The sequence below is a fragment of the Eptatretus burgeri genome, chromosome 2, assembly GCF_056783735.1.
Source record: "Eptatretus burgeri isolate ZD-2024b chromosome 2, Ebu_testis_v1, whole genome shotgun sequence".
Classification (NCBI taxonomy): domain Eukaryota; kingdom Metazoa; phylum Chordata; class Myxini; order Myxiniformes; family Myxinidae; genus Eptatretus; species Eptatretus burgeri.
In genome coordinates, this window is record NC_140962.1 from 33103281 (window position 1) to 33121792 (window position 18512).

At 47.0% G+C, this 18512-nt stretch overlaps 1 protein-coding gene across 10 annotated transcripts in view; it reads left to right on the forward strand.

Annotated features, from left to right (window-relative positions):
* Positions 1–3518: 3518 nt before the first annotated feature.
* LOC147031767 (CLIP-associating protein 2-like) overlaps positions 3519–18512 on the forward strand; it is a 222723-nt gene continuing 207729 nt past the window's right edge. For 2 of the 10 annotated variants that reach the window (XM_085867090.1, XM_085867079.1), the window contains exons 1-2: positions 12887–13119; positions 17376–17516. In XM_085867090.1, coding sequence (XP_085723216.1) covers positions 12912–13119; positions 17376–17516 — 349 coding nt within the window. In that variant the 5' untranslated portion in view covers positions 12887–12911. Of the gene's footprint in view, positions 3781–12874; positions 13120–16423; positions 16871–17375; positions 17517–18512 lie in introns of those variants that run through there. The other 8 variants (XM_085867107.1, XM_085867049.1, XM_085867058.1 and 5 more) reach the window with 8 other exon arrangements.

Below are 18512 nucleotides of genomic sequence, written 5' to 3' on the forward strand. Positions count from 1 at the left end.
CTGGTCTTCACTACGCATGCACCAGTTAATGAAATGAAATGAATTTGTTCAGATAATGACTTTATCCACAAAAGAGTTGTTGTTTAATGCAGAACAACCCTGAAGACATCGCAAAGTTCAATCGACCCTGAAATAAACATTACGGAAAATCCGCCATGTTGCCTGCTCTTTTGTGAATGCGTCACGTGGTACATCGTTCGTAGTCCGCACAAACGTTATAACTTTTTTTTAAAACATCCGTTTTTTTTACCAGATTTGCTTTGATTCCCTGAAGAGCACCTCACGAAACCTCCAAAAATATACACAGATCTGGCAGATGCTTTGGATAAGCAGTTCCTCTGGGAAACAGGGCACGAGGTCTCACAGTGAATGCATTAAATCATTCAGCTCAATGAAGCTAGTTAATTTTGGCATGTTCCTAGATTTTTGTTCACTCAATGTAATTCTCCAAACAGTAGAAAAAGATGTTTATTGCTTTGGAAATTTCACATTTTCACATTCAATCAATGTATTCAATCACATTCAACCCAATACACAAGGGGAAGGGACTACTCTAAACTTATATTATGGAAATAACTATACATTGAGGGACCTGGATGTTGTGCACAATTGCCTTCGGGGCTGGTTCCTAGAACCAAGCAAGAATATATACTGTATACATATTTTATATATATATATATATATATATATATATATATATATATATATATATACACACATATATATATATATATATATACACACACACACACACACACACACACACACACACACACACACACACACACACACACACACACACACACACACACACACACACACACACACACACACACACACGCACAGTCAGTCTGTGAAGCCGTCCAGGAAGCCGTGAAACCACCTGGGAAGCCGTGAAGCCGTCCGGGAAGCCGTGAAGCCACCTGGGAATCTGTGAAGTCATCCGGCAAGCCACCTGGGAAACTGTGAAGCCATCCAGGAAGCCACCTGGGAAGCCGTGAAGCCGTCCAGGAAGCCGTGAAGCCACCTGGAAATCTGTGAAGTCATCCGGCAAGCCACCTGGGAAACTGTGAAGCCGTCCAGGAAGCCGTGAAGCCACCTGGGAAACTGTGAAGCCGTCCAGGAAGCCGTGAAGCCACCTGGGAAACCGTGAAGCCGTCCGGGAAGTCGTGAAGCCACTTGTGAAACCGTGAACCGGTCTGGGAAGTCGTGAAGCCACCTGGGATACCGTGAAGCCGTCTGGGAAGTCGTGAAGCCACTTGGGAAACTGTGAAGTTGTCCGGGAAGCCGTGAAGCCACCTGGGAAACCGTAAAGCTGTCTGGGAAGCCGTGAAGCCACCTCTGAAACCGTGAAGCCATCCGGGAAGCTGTGAAGCCACCTGGGAAACCGTGAAGCCATCCGGGAAACTGTGAAGCCATCGGGGAAGCTGTGAAGCCACCTGGGAAACCGTGAAACTATCCGGGAAGCTGTGAAGCCACCTGGGAAACCGTGAAACCGTCCGGGAAGCCGTGAAGCCCATTGGGAAACCGTGAAGCCGTTTGGGAAGCAGTCAAGCCACCTGGGAACCGTCAAGCCGTCAGGGAAGTCGTGAGGCCGTGTGACTTTTCTGTATGTATATTAATTACGTACTGTTTGAATGAGTTTCACCATAACTTCACACACATGCGTCTATTAATTACATACGATTGGAATGTCCCTTTCGACCCTTTAGACTGCTGAGACCCCTCAGACCATTGAAGACCCTTTACGACCCCTAAGATCATTAAGACCCCAGCGACCCCTGAAGATGCTGATGACCCAAAAGACCCTTTAAGATCACTTAAGACCCATTTTATCTTTAAGACCCTTTCAACACTTGAGACACCTTTTCATCCCTTCACCCCTTTCAACCTTTAATACCATTTTTGATCCCAAGAACCTTTCGACCTTGACACCATTTCGACCCCTCACACCCTTCAGACAGATTAGACAGCTTTGACCCTTGACCATTCAGAGCTTTCGACCACTTGGACATTTTCACATGACAAAGAAGTTACGAATAAATATAATATCACCAATATGACAAATCAATTTTTCCAAAATAAAAGTTTGTATTTTGATTGGTGTAAATCAGGACAACACAGCAACTCTGGAACTCCACGTGATCCGAACCACGCCAGTACTAGACTGTCCATGCGTGTTACGACATTAAAATACATACAGTGAGGGCCAAGTGCATTCATTTGGTGATGAGGTAACAACAGCTTGAACAGAACCACATACTCATGTCTTTCAAGCATTTGTTCCACAGCTATGTTTGTTCAGTCGATACAAAACTTAACTACAACATCATCACCTTTCAATGAGGAAGTGAGGGAGGAGGAATAAAATGTGTTTCACGATCGTGTGAACAGTCATTATTTACCCTCTTGTATATCAACACGCTAAGCCATATTTTGTGGACGTATCTCCTCCGAAACTGCCGGACGGATTGTCGCCACTTTCGGCATGCGGGTGCTCTGTGGTCTCATGTACAGCATTGGCCAAGTGAGATCGCGCCACACGGACAGGTTTGGGAATTTTTGGCGATTTTCTAATTTTTACATTCGTTTGCATGGCGACGTGTGACGTCACCGCTGAGAGACGTAATGACGTCATGACATCGTCGGTCATTCCCTGACGTCATTACGTACCGTCACCGCTGAGAGGCGTCATGCCAATCCAACAAAACAACGTCTGCGATGTAAAACCCTCTTCAGCACGCGCTGACTACCTCAGAAGGTGAATTTGACACAAAAAAAATGTCACAACAAACATTGTATCTAAAGGAATTCGATAAATCACATTGTGAACACTGGATATATATTGACGTCCGAACGAACCCTCACTTTATAAAGTTCGTGCGGGGCGCGGGTTTGGTTCGTGATAATTAAATATACATGTTAAAGATATACATACAGCTTGGAGAACGATATATTTTGCTGTTTTTTTTTTCTTCTTCTTTTTCTCCTTTTATATTCAATTCTGTGGTGAAAAAGGCACAGCTGCGTCGCTCGGGAAATATCATGGTCTCAATGGAAGGGTAAATAAATAAAGGTCACACGATTTACACTTATCTTCCAGAATCGTGATGGTGCTGACCTTCACGTCCGTTGTTTTAAGGACAGATTTGCTGTTCATGGGAAAGAGGAGCAGAAAGACGTTAGTTACGAAGAAGAAGATGATTATGATGAAGAAGAAGAACAGTCAAAGAGAATAAGAAGAGGAAGAAGTACAGTCAAAGAGAAGAAAAAGAAGAGGAAGAAGAAGTAGAGAAGAAGAAGAAGAAGAAGAAGAAGAAGAAGAAGAAGAAGAAGAAGAAGAAGAAGAAGAAGAAGAAGAAGAAGAAGAAGAAGAAGAAGAAGAAGAAGAAGAAGAAGAAGAAGAAGAAGAAGAAGAAGAAGAAGAAGAACAGGCAAAGAGAGGAAGAAGAGGGATTCCGGGTGGGAGGAGATTATTCAACCAATAAGAAGATCTGTACTAAAAGGTTCAATCTAAATTTACCTTCTCTATTTTAGAATGAAGGAAATTTTTTTTTTTTTGAGGTGTGGACGGGGGGACACAAGGATGGAGTGATATCAGGGTTGTTGGGGAATCCCCGGCTGTACGTGTGCCGCCGAGGTTGGGGTAGTGGAGGGTAGTTGTGGTGCCGCCGTGTGGAGGAATCTCGTGATTGAATTCACAGCTTTATTTACATCACCTCAGATCGGCGGGAGGGAAGACGAGGAATCCGAGGATCGACGGGGACATGGTTCTTGGAGGTGAAATAATGGAGGATTCCTGTGGTATCTCATGGGAGATGTATCTGATGTTTGATGGAGTTGTCGATGTGATGTGACGTGTTCCACAGGATTGTTGACGTGATGTGACGTATTCCACAGGGTTGTCGATGTGATGTGACGCGTTCCACGGGGTTGTCGATGTGATGTGACGTGTTCCACGGGGTTGTCGATGTGATGTGACGTGATGTGACGTGTTCCACAGGGTTGTCGATGTGATGTGACGTGTTCCACGGGGTTGTCGATGTGATGTGACGTGTTCCACAGGATCGTCGACGTGATGTGACGTGTTCGACCGCGTTGTCGACGTGATGTGACGTGTTCGACCGCGTTGTCGACGTGATGTGACGTGTTCCACAGGATCGTCGACGTGATGTGACGTGTTCCACAGGATCGTCGACGTGATGTGACGTGTTCGACGGGGTTGTCGACGTGATGTGACGTGTTCGACCGGGTTGTCGACGTGATGTGACGTGTTCCACAGGATCGTCGACGTGATGTGACATGTTCCACGGGGTTGTCGACGTGATGTGACGTGTTCGACGGGGTTGTCGACGTGATGTGACGTGTTCCACAGGATCGTCGACGTGATGTGACGTGTTCCATGGGGTTGTCGACGTGATGTGACGTGTTCCACAGGGTTGTCTATGTGATGTGACGTGTTCCACAGGGTTGTCTATGTGATGTGACGTGTTCCACAGGGTTGTCGACGTGATGTGACGTGTTCCACGGGGTTGTCGATGTGATGTGACGTGTTCCACTGGGGTTGTCTATGTGATGTGACGTGTTCCACAGGGTTGTCTATGTCATGTGACGTGTTCCACAGGGTTGTCGACGTGATGTGACGTGTTCCACAGGGTTGTCTATGTGATGTGACGTGTTCCACAGGGTTGTCTATGTGATGTGACGTGTTCCACAGGGTTGTCTGTGTGATGTGAGGTGTTCCACAGGGTTGTCTATGTGATGTGAGGTGTTCCACAGGGTTGTCTATGTGATGTGAGGTGTTCCACAGGGTTGTCTATGTGATGTGACGTGTTCCACAGGGTTGTCTATGTGATGTGACGTGTTCCACAGGGTTGTCGACGTGATGTGACGTGTTCCACAGGGTTGTCTATGTGATGTGACGTGTTCCACAGGGTTGTCTATGTGATGTGACGTGTTCCACAGGGTTGTCGACGTGATGTGACGTGTTCCACGGGGTTGTCGATGTGATGTGACGTGTTGTGACGTGTTCCACTGGGGTTGTCTATGTGATGTGACGTGTTCCACAGGGTTGTCTATGTGATGTGACGTGTTCCACAGGGTTGTCTATGTGATGTGACGTGTTCCACAGGGTTGTCAACGTGATGTGACGTGTTCCACGGGGTTGTCTATGTGATGTGACGTGTTCCACAGGGTTGTCAACGTGATGTGATGTGTTCCACGGGGTTGTCTATGTGATGTGACGTGTTCCACGGGGTTGTCTATGTGATGTGACGTGTTCCACGGCGTTGTCGACGTGATGTGACGTGTTCCACGGGGTTGTTTATGTGATGTGATGTGACGTGTTCCATTGGGTTGTCAACGTGATGTAACGTGTTCCACGGGGTTGTCTATGTGATGTGACGTGTTCCACGGGGTTGTCGACGTGATGTGACGTGTTCCACGGGGTTGTCGACGTGATGTGAGGTGTTCCACAGGGTTGTCAACGTGACGTGATGTGACGTGTTCCACAGGGTTGTCGACGTGATGTGACGTGTTCCACGGGGTTGTCGACGTGATGTGACGTGTTCCATGGGGTTGTCGACGTGATGTGACGTGTTCCACAGGGTTGTCTATGTGATGTGACATGTTCCACAGGGTTGTCGACGTGATGTGACGTGTTCCACAGGGTTGTCGACGTGACGTGATGTGACGTGTTCCACAGGGTTGTCGACGTGATGTGACGTGTTCCACGGGGTTGTCGACGTGATGTGACGTGTTCCACGGCGTTGTCGACGTGATGTGACGTGTTCCACAGGGTTGTCTATGTGATGTGACGTGTTCCACAGGGTTGTGTATGTGATGTGACGTGTTCCACAGGGTTGTCTATGTCATGTGACGTGTTCCACAGGGTTGTCGACGTGATGTGACGTGTTCCACAGGGTTGTCGACGTGATGTGACGTGTTCCACAGGGTTGTCTATGTGATGTGACGTGTTCCACAGGGTTGTCGACGTGATGTGACGTGTTCCACAGGGTTGTGTATGTGATGTGACGTGTTCCACGGGGTTGTCTATGTGACGTGACGTGTTCCACAGGGTTGTCGACGTGACGTGACGTGTTCCACGGGGTTGTCTATGTGACGTGACGTGTTCCACAGGGTTGTCTATGTGATGTGACGTGTTCCACAGGGTTGTCTATGTGATGTGACGTGTTCCACAGGGTTGTCGACGTGATGTGACGTGTTCCACAGGGTTGTCTATGTGATGTGACGTGTTCCACAGGGTTGTCGACGTGATGTGACGTGTTCCACAGGGTTGTCTATGTGATGTGACGTGTTCCACGGGGTTGTCGATGTGATGTGACGTGTTCCACGGGGTTGTCGACGTGATGTGACGTGTTCCACGGGGTTGTCGACGTGATGTGACGTGTTCCACAGGGTTGTCTATGTGATGTGACGTGTTCCACAGGGTTGTCTATGTGATGTGACGTGTTCCACGGGGTTGTCGACGTGATGTGAGGTGTTCCACAGGGTTGTCTATGTGATGTGACGTGTTCCACGGGGTTGTCTATGTGATGTGACGTGTTCCACGGGGTTGTCGACGTGATGTGACGTGTTCCACAGGGTTGTCTATGTGATGTGACGTGTTCCACGGGGTTGTCTATGTGATGTGACGTGTTCCACGGGGTTGTCGACGTGATGTGACGTGTTCCATGGGGTTGTCGACGTGATGTGACGTGTTCCACGGGGTTGTCGACGTGATGTGACGTGTTCCACGGGGTTGTCTATGTGATGTGACGTGTTCCACGGGGTTGTCTATGTGATGTGACGTGTTCCACGTTGTTGTCGACGTGATGTGACGTGCTCCACAGGGTTGTCTATGTGATGTGACGTGTTCCACGGGGTTGTCGACGTGATGTGACGTGTTCCACGGGGTTGTCGATGTGATGTGACGTGTTCCACGGGGTTGTCGACGTGATGTGACGTGTTCCACGGGGTTGTCGACGTGATGTGACGTGTTCCACGGGGTTGTCTATGTGACGTGACGTGTTCCACAGGGTTGTCTATGTGATGTGACGTGTTCCACAGGGTTGTCTATGTGACGTGTTCCACGTTGTCGTGTTCCACAGGGTTGTCTATGTGATGTGACGTGTGTCAGGGTTGTCTATGTGATGTGACGTGTTCCACGGGTTGTCGTGATGTGACGTGTTCCACTGGGTTGTCTATGTGATGTGACGTGTTCCACAGGGTTGTCGACGTGATGTGACGTGTTCCACGGGGTTGTCGACGTGATGTGACGTGTTCCATGGGGTTGTCGACGTGATGTGACGTGTTCCATGGGGTTGTCGACGTGATGTGACGTGTTCCACAGGGTTGTCTATGTGATGTGACATGTTCCACAGGGTTGTCGACGTGATGTGACGTGTTCCACAGGGTTGTCGACGTGACGTGATGTGACGTGTTCCACAGGGTTGTCGACGTGATGTGACGTGTTCCACGGGGTTGTCGACGTGATGTGACGTGTTCCACGGCGTTGTCGACGTGATGTGACGTGTTCCACAGGGTTGTCTATGTGATGTGACGTGTTCCACAGGGTTGTGTATGTGATGTGACGTGTTCCACAGGGTTGTCGACGTGATGTGACGTGTTCCACAGGGTTGTGTATGTGATGTGACGTGTTCCACAGGGTTGTCTATGTGATGTGACGTGTTCCACAGGGTTGTCGACGTGATGTGACGTGTTCCACAGGGTTGTCTATGTGATGTGACGTGTTCCACAGGGTTGTCGACGTGATGTGACGTGTTCCACAGGGTTGTGTATGTGATGTGACGTGTTCCACGGGGTTGTCTATGTGACGTGACGTGTTCCACAGGGTTGTCGACGTGACGTGACGTGTTCCACGGGGTTGTCTATGTGACGTGACGTGTTCCACAGGGTTGTCTATGTGATGTGACGTGTTCCACAGGGTTGTCTATGTGATGTGACGTGTTCCACGGGGTTGTCGACGTGATGTGAGGTGTTCCACAGGGTTGTCTATGTGATGTGACGTGTTCCACGGGGTTGTCGACGTGATGTGAGGTGTTCCACGGGGTTGTCTATGTGATGTGACGTGTTCCACAGGGTTGTCAACGTGACGTGTTCCACAGGGTTGTCTATGTGATGTGACGTGTTCCACAGGGTTGTCTATGTGATGTGACGTGTTCCACAGGGTTGTCGACGTGACGTGTTCCACAGGGTTGTCTATGTGATGTGACGTGTTCCACAGGGTTGTCTATGTGATGTGACGTGTTCCACAGGGTTGTCGACGTGATGTGACGTGTTCCACGGGGTTGTCGACGTGATGTGACGTGTTCCACAGGGTTGTTGACGTGACGTGTTCCACAGGGTTGTCTATGTGATGTGACGTGTTCCACAGGGTTGTCTATGTGACGTGACGTGACGTGTTCGACGGGGTTGTCGACGTGTTGTGACGTGTTCCACTGGGGTTGTCTATGTGATGTGAGGTGTTCCACGGGGTTGTCGACGTGATGTGACGTGTTCCACAGGGTTGTCTATGTGATGTGACGTGTTCCACGGGGTTGTCTATGTGATGTGACGTGTTCCACAGCGTTGTCTATGTGACGTGACGTGTTCGACGGGGTTGTCGATGTGATGTGACGTGTTCCACGGGGGAGTCGATGTGATGTGAGGTGTTCCACGGGGTTGTCGACGTGATGTGAGGTGTTCCACGGGGTTGTCTATGTGATGTGACGTGTTCCACAGGGTTGTCAACGTGACGTGTTCCACAGGGTTGTCTATGTGATGTGACGTGTTCCACAGGGTTGTCGACGTGACGTGTTCCACAGGGTTGTCTATGTGATGTGACGTGTTCCACAGGGTTGTCTATGTGATGTGACGTGTTCCACAGGGTTGTCGACGTGATGTGACGTGTTCCACGGGGTTGTCGACGTGATGTGACGTGTTCCACAGGGTTGTCGACGTGATGTGACGTGTTCCACGGGGTTGTCTATGTGATGTGACGTGTTCCACAGGGTTGTTGACGTGACGTGACGTGACGTGTTCGACGGGGTTGTCGACGTGTTGTGACGTGTTCCACTGGGGTTGTCTATGTGATGTGAGGTGTTCCACCTGGGTTGTCTATGTGATGTGAGGTGTTCCACGGGGTTGTCGACGTGATGTGACGTGTTCGACAGGGTTGTCTATGTGATGTGACGTGTTCCATGGGGTTGTCGACGTGATGTGACGTGTTCCACGGGGTTGTCGACGTGATGTGACGTGTTCCACAGGGTTGTCTATGTGATGTGACGTGTTCCACGGGGTTGTCTATGTGATGTGACGTGTTCCACAGGGTTGTCTATGTGATGTGACGTGTTACAGGGTTGTCTGTGTGATGTGACGTATTCCACAGGTTTGTCTATGTGATGTGACGTGTTCCACTGGGTTGTCTATGTGATGTGACGTGTTCCACGGGGTTGTCGACGTGATGTGACGTGTTCCACGGGGTTGTCGACGTGATGTGACGTGTTCCACGGGGTTGTCTATGTGATGTGATGTGTTCCACTGGGTTGTCTGTGATGTGACGTGTTCCACTGGGTTGTCTATGTGATGTGACGTGTTCCACGGGGTTGTCCATGTGATGTGACGTGTTCCACGGGGTTGTCCATGTGATGTGACGTGTTCCACGGGGTTGTCCATGTGATGTGACGTGTTCCACGGGGTTGTCCATGTGATGTGACGTGTTCCACGGGGTTGTCCATGTGATGTGACGTGTTCCACGGGGTTGTCCATGTGATGTGACGTGTTCCACGGGGTTGTCCATGTGATGTGACGTGTTCCACGGGGTTGTCCATGTGATGTGACGTGTTCCACGGGGTTGTCGACGTGATGTGACGTGTTCCACGGGGTTGTCGACGTGATGTGACGTGTTGCACGGGGTTGTCTATGTGATGTGACGTGTTCCACGGCGTTGTCGACGTGATGTGACGTGTTCCACGGGGTTGTCCATGTGATGTGACGTGTTCCACGGGGTTGTCCATGTGATGTGACGTGTTCCACGGGGTTGTCCATGTGATGTGACGTGTTCCATGGGGTTGTCGATGTGATGTGACGTGTTCCACAGGGTTGTCTATGTGATGTGACGTGTTACAGGGTTGTTTGTGTGATGTGACGTATTCCACAGGTTTGTCTATGTGATGTGACGTGTTCCACACGGTTGTCTATGTGATGTGACGTGTTGCACGAGGTTGTCTATGTGATGTGACGTGTTCCACTGGGTTGTCTGTGATGTGACGTGTTCCACTGGGTTGTCTATGTGATGTGACGTGTTCCACGGGGTTGTCGACGTGATGTGACGTGTTCCACGGGGTTGTCGACGTGATGTGACGTGTTCCACGGGGTTGTCTATGTGATGTGACGTGTTCCACTGGGTTGTCTGTGATGTGACGTGTTCCACTGGGTTGTCTATGTGATGTGACGTGTTCCACGGGGTTGTCCATGTGATGTGACGTGTTCCACGGGGTTGTCCATGTGATGTGACGTGTTCCACGCGGTTGTCCATGTGATGTGACGTGTTCCACGGGGTTGTCCATGTGATGTGACGTGTTCCACGGGGTTGTCCATGTGATGTGACGTGTTCCACGGGGTTGTCCATGTGATGTGACGTGTTCCACGGGGTTGTCCATGTGATGTGACGTGTTCCACGGGGTTGTCCATGTGATGTGACGTGTTCCACGGGGTTGTCGACGTGATGTGACGTGTTCCACCGGGTTGTTGACGTGATGTGACGTGTTCCACAGGGTTGTCGATGTGATGTGACGTGTTCCACCGGGTTGTCGACGTGATGTGACGTGTTCCACGGGGTTGTCTATGTGATGTGACGTGTTGCACGGGGTTGTCGACGTGATGTGACGTGTTGCACGGGGTTGTCTATGTGATGTGACGTGTTCCACGGCGTTGTCGACGTGATGTGACGTGTTGCACGGGGTTGTCTATGTGATGTGACGTGTTCCACGGCGTTGTCGACGTGATGTGACGTGTTCCACGGAGTGTTGAGATTGTGGTATGATGTTTAATGGTGATGGAGATTTGTGTTGTTATTTATTATATTACCTCCACCAGTGAAGGTGGACAGAGGTTATGTTTTTACCTCTGTTGGGTCGCCGAAATCGGTGACCCTTATTGTCAGTAATTCTGTGTGTTTGTTTGGATGTTTGTTCGTTTTTCATCAGCATAATTGGTAGTAAACGTGGGCCGATTTTGACCATACTCGGGTGGTTGGTACATCTTATGACCTCGTGCTTTGGAAATTGTGATGGTTGGTAGGGACGCTTTGGTTCCCTAGCAACAACCGAAAAACCTTCAAAATCGTTCCCGTTCATGCCCTCGCGACCAGGTGAGTGCATCGATACGAATGAAACTTTGCAGGTTCATGGTACTCAATGAGTACTACGACTTTGCCTTAGTCTTTGTTTTGACCAAAGACATATTGACTGATTTCGCTTAGCTCAGGGGTCAAAGGTCAATTGGTGCAAAAATCGATAATATGCGAGAGCTCGAGGTGCCTTGCGCCAAATGCTACTCCTAGGGTTATGGCTGGATGGTCCTGAAAATTCACACTAATCGTCTGGAATACATTGTGCACAAACGATCGAGCCGGATTTTCGATTTAGATCTTTGTTCACCTACAGCACCCCCTCGAACTTTGGGGATTTCCGATTTGAAGCCGCATTTTCGGTACTTTTCATTCAAATGGATACCGAGTAGTTATCAGTAGATGGAACTGGATGAGATTTGATATGCATAATCTTAAGGTGATTCCCTATCTGCTATATGGCATCCATTTTGCTCTATATCTTATAGTTTCCATGCTCGGCGACCCATCGCCGCCTTCCAGCTTGTCTGTCTGTCTGTCTGTCTGTCTCTCTGTCTGTGAGCAGGATATCTGAAATAGTTACCAACTGATTTGGCCAATTTGGTGGACAGGTTGTGGGTGTGACGAGGACGAATTGATTTGATTTTGATGAAGATCCAGATTGGTATCGGGATGTGAGAATTTTTAAAGTAATTTTTCACCATTGAATGAAAGGACGAAAAATGATAAATAGCATGATGCTGTATATCAAAAAGTTACAAATGGATTCGGACGAAAATTAGCAGACAGGTTGAGCGTCCGCCAAGGACGAATTCATTTGATTTTGGTGAAGATCCGGAGCAGGATTCGAGAATTTTCAGCTTCTTTTTCCAGCTTTATGACCCATTTTAGATAACAATCCTTATCTCGCGCACATGATATACTTTGGCACTCCGAACATTACCGTTTCCTGGAGTTTCTGTGCACGTGCACCAAGCATTCTGGCATGGAATACATCATCTTGAAAGTCACTTATTGAGAGATTGATCCCAAAACAACATTATATAGCATGATATTTCAAAAAATTGTCGACGAGTTGTGCCAAAAACTTGGTCGATGAGTTGGGTATGTGACAAGAACAAGCCAATTCGATTTTGGTTCAGGTCTGGATGCAGATCCAGCCCATCAGTGGGATACAAAATGTAAACTGTTCAGCCTGGCAGAGGCATGCACTCGACTGAGGACCGTTGTAGTTACTTCTCCTTTGGAAGGTTGTGCTCTGCAATTAAGCTTATATGTTATCAAATGTATGGCGAGAAATTTGACATGACATTGCCCTTTTGTTAAAAAAACAACAACAATGAAACGTTTTTATTGGGGTTTTCATTGTTCTCGATCTGCAACTTGGTTCTTTGTTATGAGCGAGAAAGGAAGGAAGGAAGGAAAGAGGAGGAGTGGTGAGATCGTCGGTCCGCACATGATGCATGAAACGTGCGTACAGTGTTCACATAATAATTACTTTTGAAAAACACAAATAAAACAACGGCCGAAGAATGCCCCTGGTGTCGAATTGTCGATCGAGATGGTAATATCTGAATTTCAAGATGACATTTTCTTTTGGTGCCCATATGCATGTACTGTATGTACTGCGACGATCACGCATACAGTGCCCCTTCAGCGTACGAACAACGCAAACACGCACCGCGTGCATTCTGCACCTGGCGATGCATGGGCAATGCAACCCTACCTCGAGCGAGCACCTTCTCCTGCTACAAAAAGCCTCAACACGGGTAACTGTTTTGACCAAAGCTATTTCGTAATGTACGACGAATGTCAATGACCTTTGTTTTAATGTCGGGGTTGTCGAATAGCATGACTTTGTTTATTATCTTGGTATACCTATTTCACTCTGATTGGTTGGTTGCTGATTGTAGCTATTCTGTCTGTCTGTTGTCCCTTTGTTTTGTTTTTGTTTTGTGCATTGCATTCTTAAAAAGCCTTTATTCGCTCTCGAGTATGATATCTGAGCGGTCGTCGAGGCAGGCTGTTCCAAAGCATTCTGGCTGGCGCACAATTTCAGCACCCTGGTTAGTTCCCCTCTTGCCAAGGATCTGGGGAATCGATGATGTATGTGCGCTTTGTTGTTGTCACTCTTGTGTCTCGACATTTGCTGAAATCCATTTGAATGTTACAATTTACCTTTGTGCAATGATTTGGTGTTCACATTTTCGATATTGAAGATGGATGGAGTAGTTTTGACTCTTCAAATTGTTTTGTTTGGACGTTTGTGGTGTGAATACTGATACAGCACTCGTTTTGTCGAATAACAACCACTGGGTTTGACGAGTTGTGCTTAGTTGTGCTTTCTGCAACTTTTCAGTTGTTGACTTATCATGATTTTATGAGTAAGGCATTTTCGTTTCGTTCTCAAGCGATTACCGGTAGATGTTGGGGATGGGTCACGAGGGGCATTGGACAAGCATCACATCCATTTAAATTGGCTATGGATGTATCCTGTCGGCCACACACTGGCCAGATGGTTTCTGATCAAGTTTTCCTGCAAAGGAATGATGTACAGGGAGAGGCCATCTCAATACAACTCAAAATTAGTGTCTTGTTTAACACCCACTTCCCCCCCCCCCTCCAATCTTAATCCCGGCTCCCCCCACCTGACCTATGTCCCTCCGATGCCTCATTTCCTCATCTCGACTTCTCTTTGCTACAACAATTCAATTCCACCCTCCTTTCCATTTTGCATAATTCATGCAATTGCGACTGCATTCGTGGCTTGCACTTCCAGAAGATATAGCACAATTGGAGACCCAAAGGAAGTTTCGAAAATATGATATTGATAATAATGATGAGGGTAGATATAGTGGGGAAACTTAGCTAAATATAGCACAACAATTGTGCATTTCGTGAGGAAAGCACCAAATTTGGCACACTAGTAGCCTATCATATTATGAACAGATTTGGATATTGGGCCATCTCAAATTCAGCCGCTGATGGCTGTGGCAGCCATTTTCCACTGCCATCAAAAATTTTGAGATGGCCCAATATCCAAATCTGTTCATAATATGTTAGGCTACTAGTGTGCCAAATTTGGTGCTTTCCTAACAAAATGCACAATTGTTGTGCTATATTCAGCTAAGTTGCCCCACTTCGTTTGGGCAATTTGGATATTGGGCCATCTCAAATTCAGCCTATGATGGCTGTGGCAGCCATTTTCCACTGCCATCAAAAATTTTGAGATGGCCCAATATCCAAATCTGTTCATAATATGTTAGGCTACTCGTGTACCAAATTTGGTGCTTTCCTCACAAAATGCACAATTGTTATGCTAAGTTGCCCCACTAATATTCTATTTATGAATGTTAGTTCCAATATTTTTAAAAGGGCATACTAGGTTAAATTTTCTAATGGTCAAATTAAATTACTAGGTCAAGAGTTTGGATTTTGGCTTCTTCCACCATGGATGTATCTTTCTATTCCATTGAACTACCCCCAAAGCTCAGAATTCAGATTCTGGATTTGCAACTGAGCACTCTGTCAGCTGACATCAATAACATCCCTTCATAGATTGCGAGCAAATGCATTTCGGATGTACCTTACTCTGTTGCAGAGAGTTAGTTTTGCCGAAGCAGTTTCTTGGCCAGGGGTCATGCTGGGTGGTTTGCCATCCCTCTCCCAGCAGTAGTTAGGGTAGGAATTTCGAATTTTTTTTCATGGTTCCGCCAATAATTCGCCCACTCTTCACGAAAGACACCATGGGATCTTTAAAGTACACCAACTAATTCCGGCAGATGAGGTGCCAATTTTAATGTCCATTCGAGGGACAACGTACACAATGATGAATCACCCTGCCTGGGAAACACCGGAATGACAGTTTATAGTTGGTTTGGGATTTGAACCCTGGTTAGACAGCTTAGAGGTGAGTGTGCGTTCATCCTCGGCTTTACCGTCAACCACGGTGAATGCATAGTTGGGAATCAATTCTGAATCCATCCTGCTTGTTACATCATCATTATCAACTGCGGTTGTGTTTGTCATTACTTAGGGACTGCTGCAGTGCCCCTACACATTGAGCTTGGTATTAATTTATTCAGGATGCTAGCAATAACTTGTTTCCTCTATGCTGAAGACACCATTGGGGTGTTTTACATCTACCGGTCAATACTAGCACATGGGATACCGAGCTTAACATCCATCGGAGGGAAGGTGTACTTTGTGATGCAACACCTTGCTGATGAAGCACCAATGAGGAAGTTTTGTAACTGGATCGACATTCACACCCAGGCTAGACAGCTTGGCCTCGAGTGCACATATCTCTAGAGTCTTGGCTATCCTACCAACTCTCCTCCAGAGGGTGTTCGGTGGGGGGGGGGGGACTGAACACACTAAACAGCACCCTGAATGGTTGCAAAAAAATAAAAAAAGTACTGGTTACAATTCCTTTAGAAAATGAGCAAGATAGTTCCTTTTATGGAATTATCTTCCTCTGGAAAAAATTGTCGCAGTAGGGACAAATGGCATTAAAGAGGACAGGGATCTTGATCGGAAAGATAGGTAGCTTGGGACTGGTTTATGTTGTCTGTGGGTGTCCTGTCGCACTTTGTTTGCAGATGTTCGTGGGTATCGATTTTTTTTTTTTTTTCCATAAAATCCTTTGATCACTATTTGAACGGTGAAAGGGTCTTGTGGCTAAATTTCACCTGCCACTCATCTGAGAATGAAGCTCTGCACCTATTTCAGGATGTGTCCATACTTTAATTCAACTTCGACAGGGGGGAGGGGGAGATATCTCACCGGAGAAGATCTTGTTAAAACTCAAAAAAATCACTTCTCACAAGGAAAGTCGATCACAGTTAGATCATCAATGCCTGGCTGCAATCTGTAAGGAGCATTCATTTTGTCTTCTGTTTGTTTGTTTTTTTTAATGGTAGGAAAGGAAATGTGAACACTGGAGCGATTTTAAGATCAAAGCCTTGTACGGATGCAGATGATAGGGCGGGGAGGTCTTAAACAGACTAATTGAGAAGGGGAGGGCAAAGGCCGCAAGTATTGACTAGCCACAAGCCTTTCACCGGCACTTTCAAGGCGAGGCTATTTAGCATGCTGAGTGTGTGCGTGGTTGCACACGCACGCGCAAACGGCCCGCTGCTCTATGCGCCTGCTCAGAGCATCATCCATGACATCATCCCACCGGTAAGCAGAGAAGATGGAGGCGAGGCGGCATGCTGCCTCACACCTGCTCAGGAGTTGCTGTGATAACTGAGTCCGGCTCAAGGCTGAGACTCTCGGAAACTCAGGAGCAAGGTCCAGGCCTCCCAGAAGCCAGGGGCTTTGGGTCAGATGCAGGAATGGCCTCGAAGCTCATAAAGAGAAGGGCGGGACCGCCGCAACAAGGGATAAGTGCTTATTAGAGATTCTGCAAAACATTTCCTCTGCCGGCTGACTACTGGGAGCCAGCCAAGTCTCCTGCTTTTCCAGACAGATATGAACCGCCTCATCTGCAAGAAGATGTGCTCGTGTACGCCCCAGGTCCCTATGCATTGTGTGCAAACCCGATAACGGGTGGTCTGACAGCTCTGGGTGCTGGCATTGTGTTTGCTTTTCTTCATGATTTGTTTTTCAATTTTAGTTCTCATTGTTGTGGTTGATATTGATTGTAAGGGAAAGGGACTTGAATGCCGGCAATTTTGTGCTGTTTGACATGACTCGAGGGTACCGGTGTGTGGAATGGATGTGTGAATTCTGTTGTGGATACTCAATAATGCTGCAAGTTGTAGCGTGCAAGGTACGTGAAAGCACTCCCAGTTTTTCTGCTTCGTTGATGTGCATTTTTCTGGATTACACTTTGTAAAACTTTCCTGGGAAGGTTAACTGGACATATGTGATACGAGTTCAGCTCGGTTGTTGCACATAAGGGATGTAGGAAACGATGCAGGCTGTGTAAATGCGAGGTAAGAGAGCTTTTTTTTGTTGTTTTTGCATTTCTTTATTGATTATAATGCAACACTACTCGTGTGATTTTTTTTTTAAACAGATAAGGCCCAGGAGGAACAGGAGATCGTGGAGGGTGGCCAGGATACCCGTAGTAACAATGGCATGACAAAACTTTCTGCAGGAAAGCGGAGCCCGAATGCAGGAACTTCCAGGAAACAAAGTGGTACACGAACCTCTGCAGGTAGGCTTGGTTGAGTATGGGAAGTTCTGATTGCAATATAAAATAGCACTTTTGATGCTGCTTTTACATTCTGTGTTGTTTGCGTTGTTTGTTTAACTGGTACACCCACTCCCGATGGGAGTGGCAGGGAGGGTAATGTTATTATCCTCTCTGGGGTATGTAGATTACAGTAGATCTAGGCTCAGGTCCGTTGGTCTGTGGGGTACGCGATGAGCATATAATGCCTCAAGAACGTTGGGTTTTCCTCCCTTTCAGTTTGGTATTAAACAGTAGTAGCTACTGCTTAAAGAGGTCATCGTACGTGTTTGTGGTTTATAAGTTTTTTTTTTTTAACTTCTATAGGGCTGCCCCACAAAACACCATGATAAGCTATTTATACACATTAACATGGCATTTGTCCAAGGATGAAAAACCCCTAGTGGAGAGGTAATATTATTCGTATTAATATTATTATTGTTTATTATTGTTTGTTTTAGTTTGAACCTCCACTTAAAATGAATGAAATGAAACATTTTGAAATTTTGAATTGTTCTCAGATTTCAACATCACCGTAATGTTTATTGTTTAGCTGTTTAAACTCTGTGTCGGATTTTCATCAGTCAGAATGATTAGTTACATTACTTGTCTGCACATGTGCTACTTCAATTGATAACACTTCATTATAGGTATATATCCGACATTTGAATTGCTATTGAAATTGATACAAGTGACATCACCTACGTCATCATCCTTTCCCGCTTATCTTTAGTAATAAATGGCAGAGTGTGTCAATGTGTACGTCTCCTCCATAACACCAAAAACCATGAAACCTCGCAGCCTGAAACTTTGCATGCATACAAGGAAAACTCGAAGGAAGTGCATTAGTGAAAATTGGGTGTTTGGGTTAATTAAAACACCCCTTTTGAAGATAATTGATGTCCTTATTTAATTATATCCTTTACAAGGTGCTTCCTTGGCCGCCTCACTCTTTGGGGTCCAAAGGCATCTCCGAGGTAA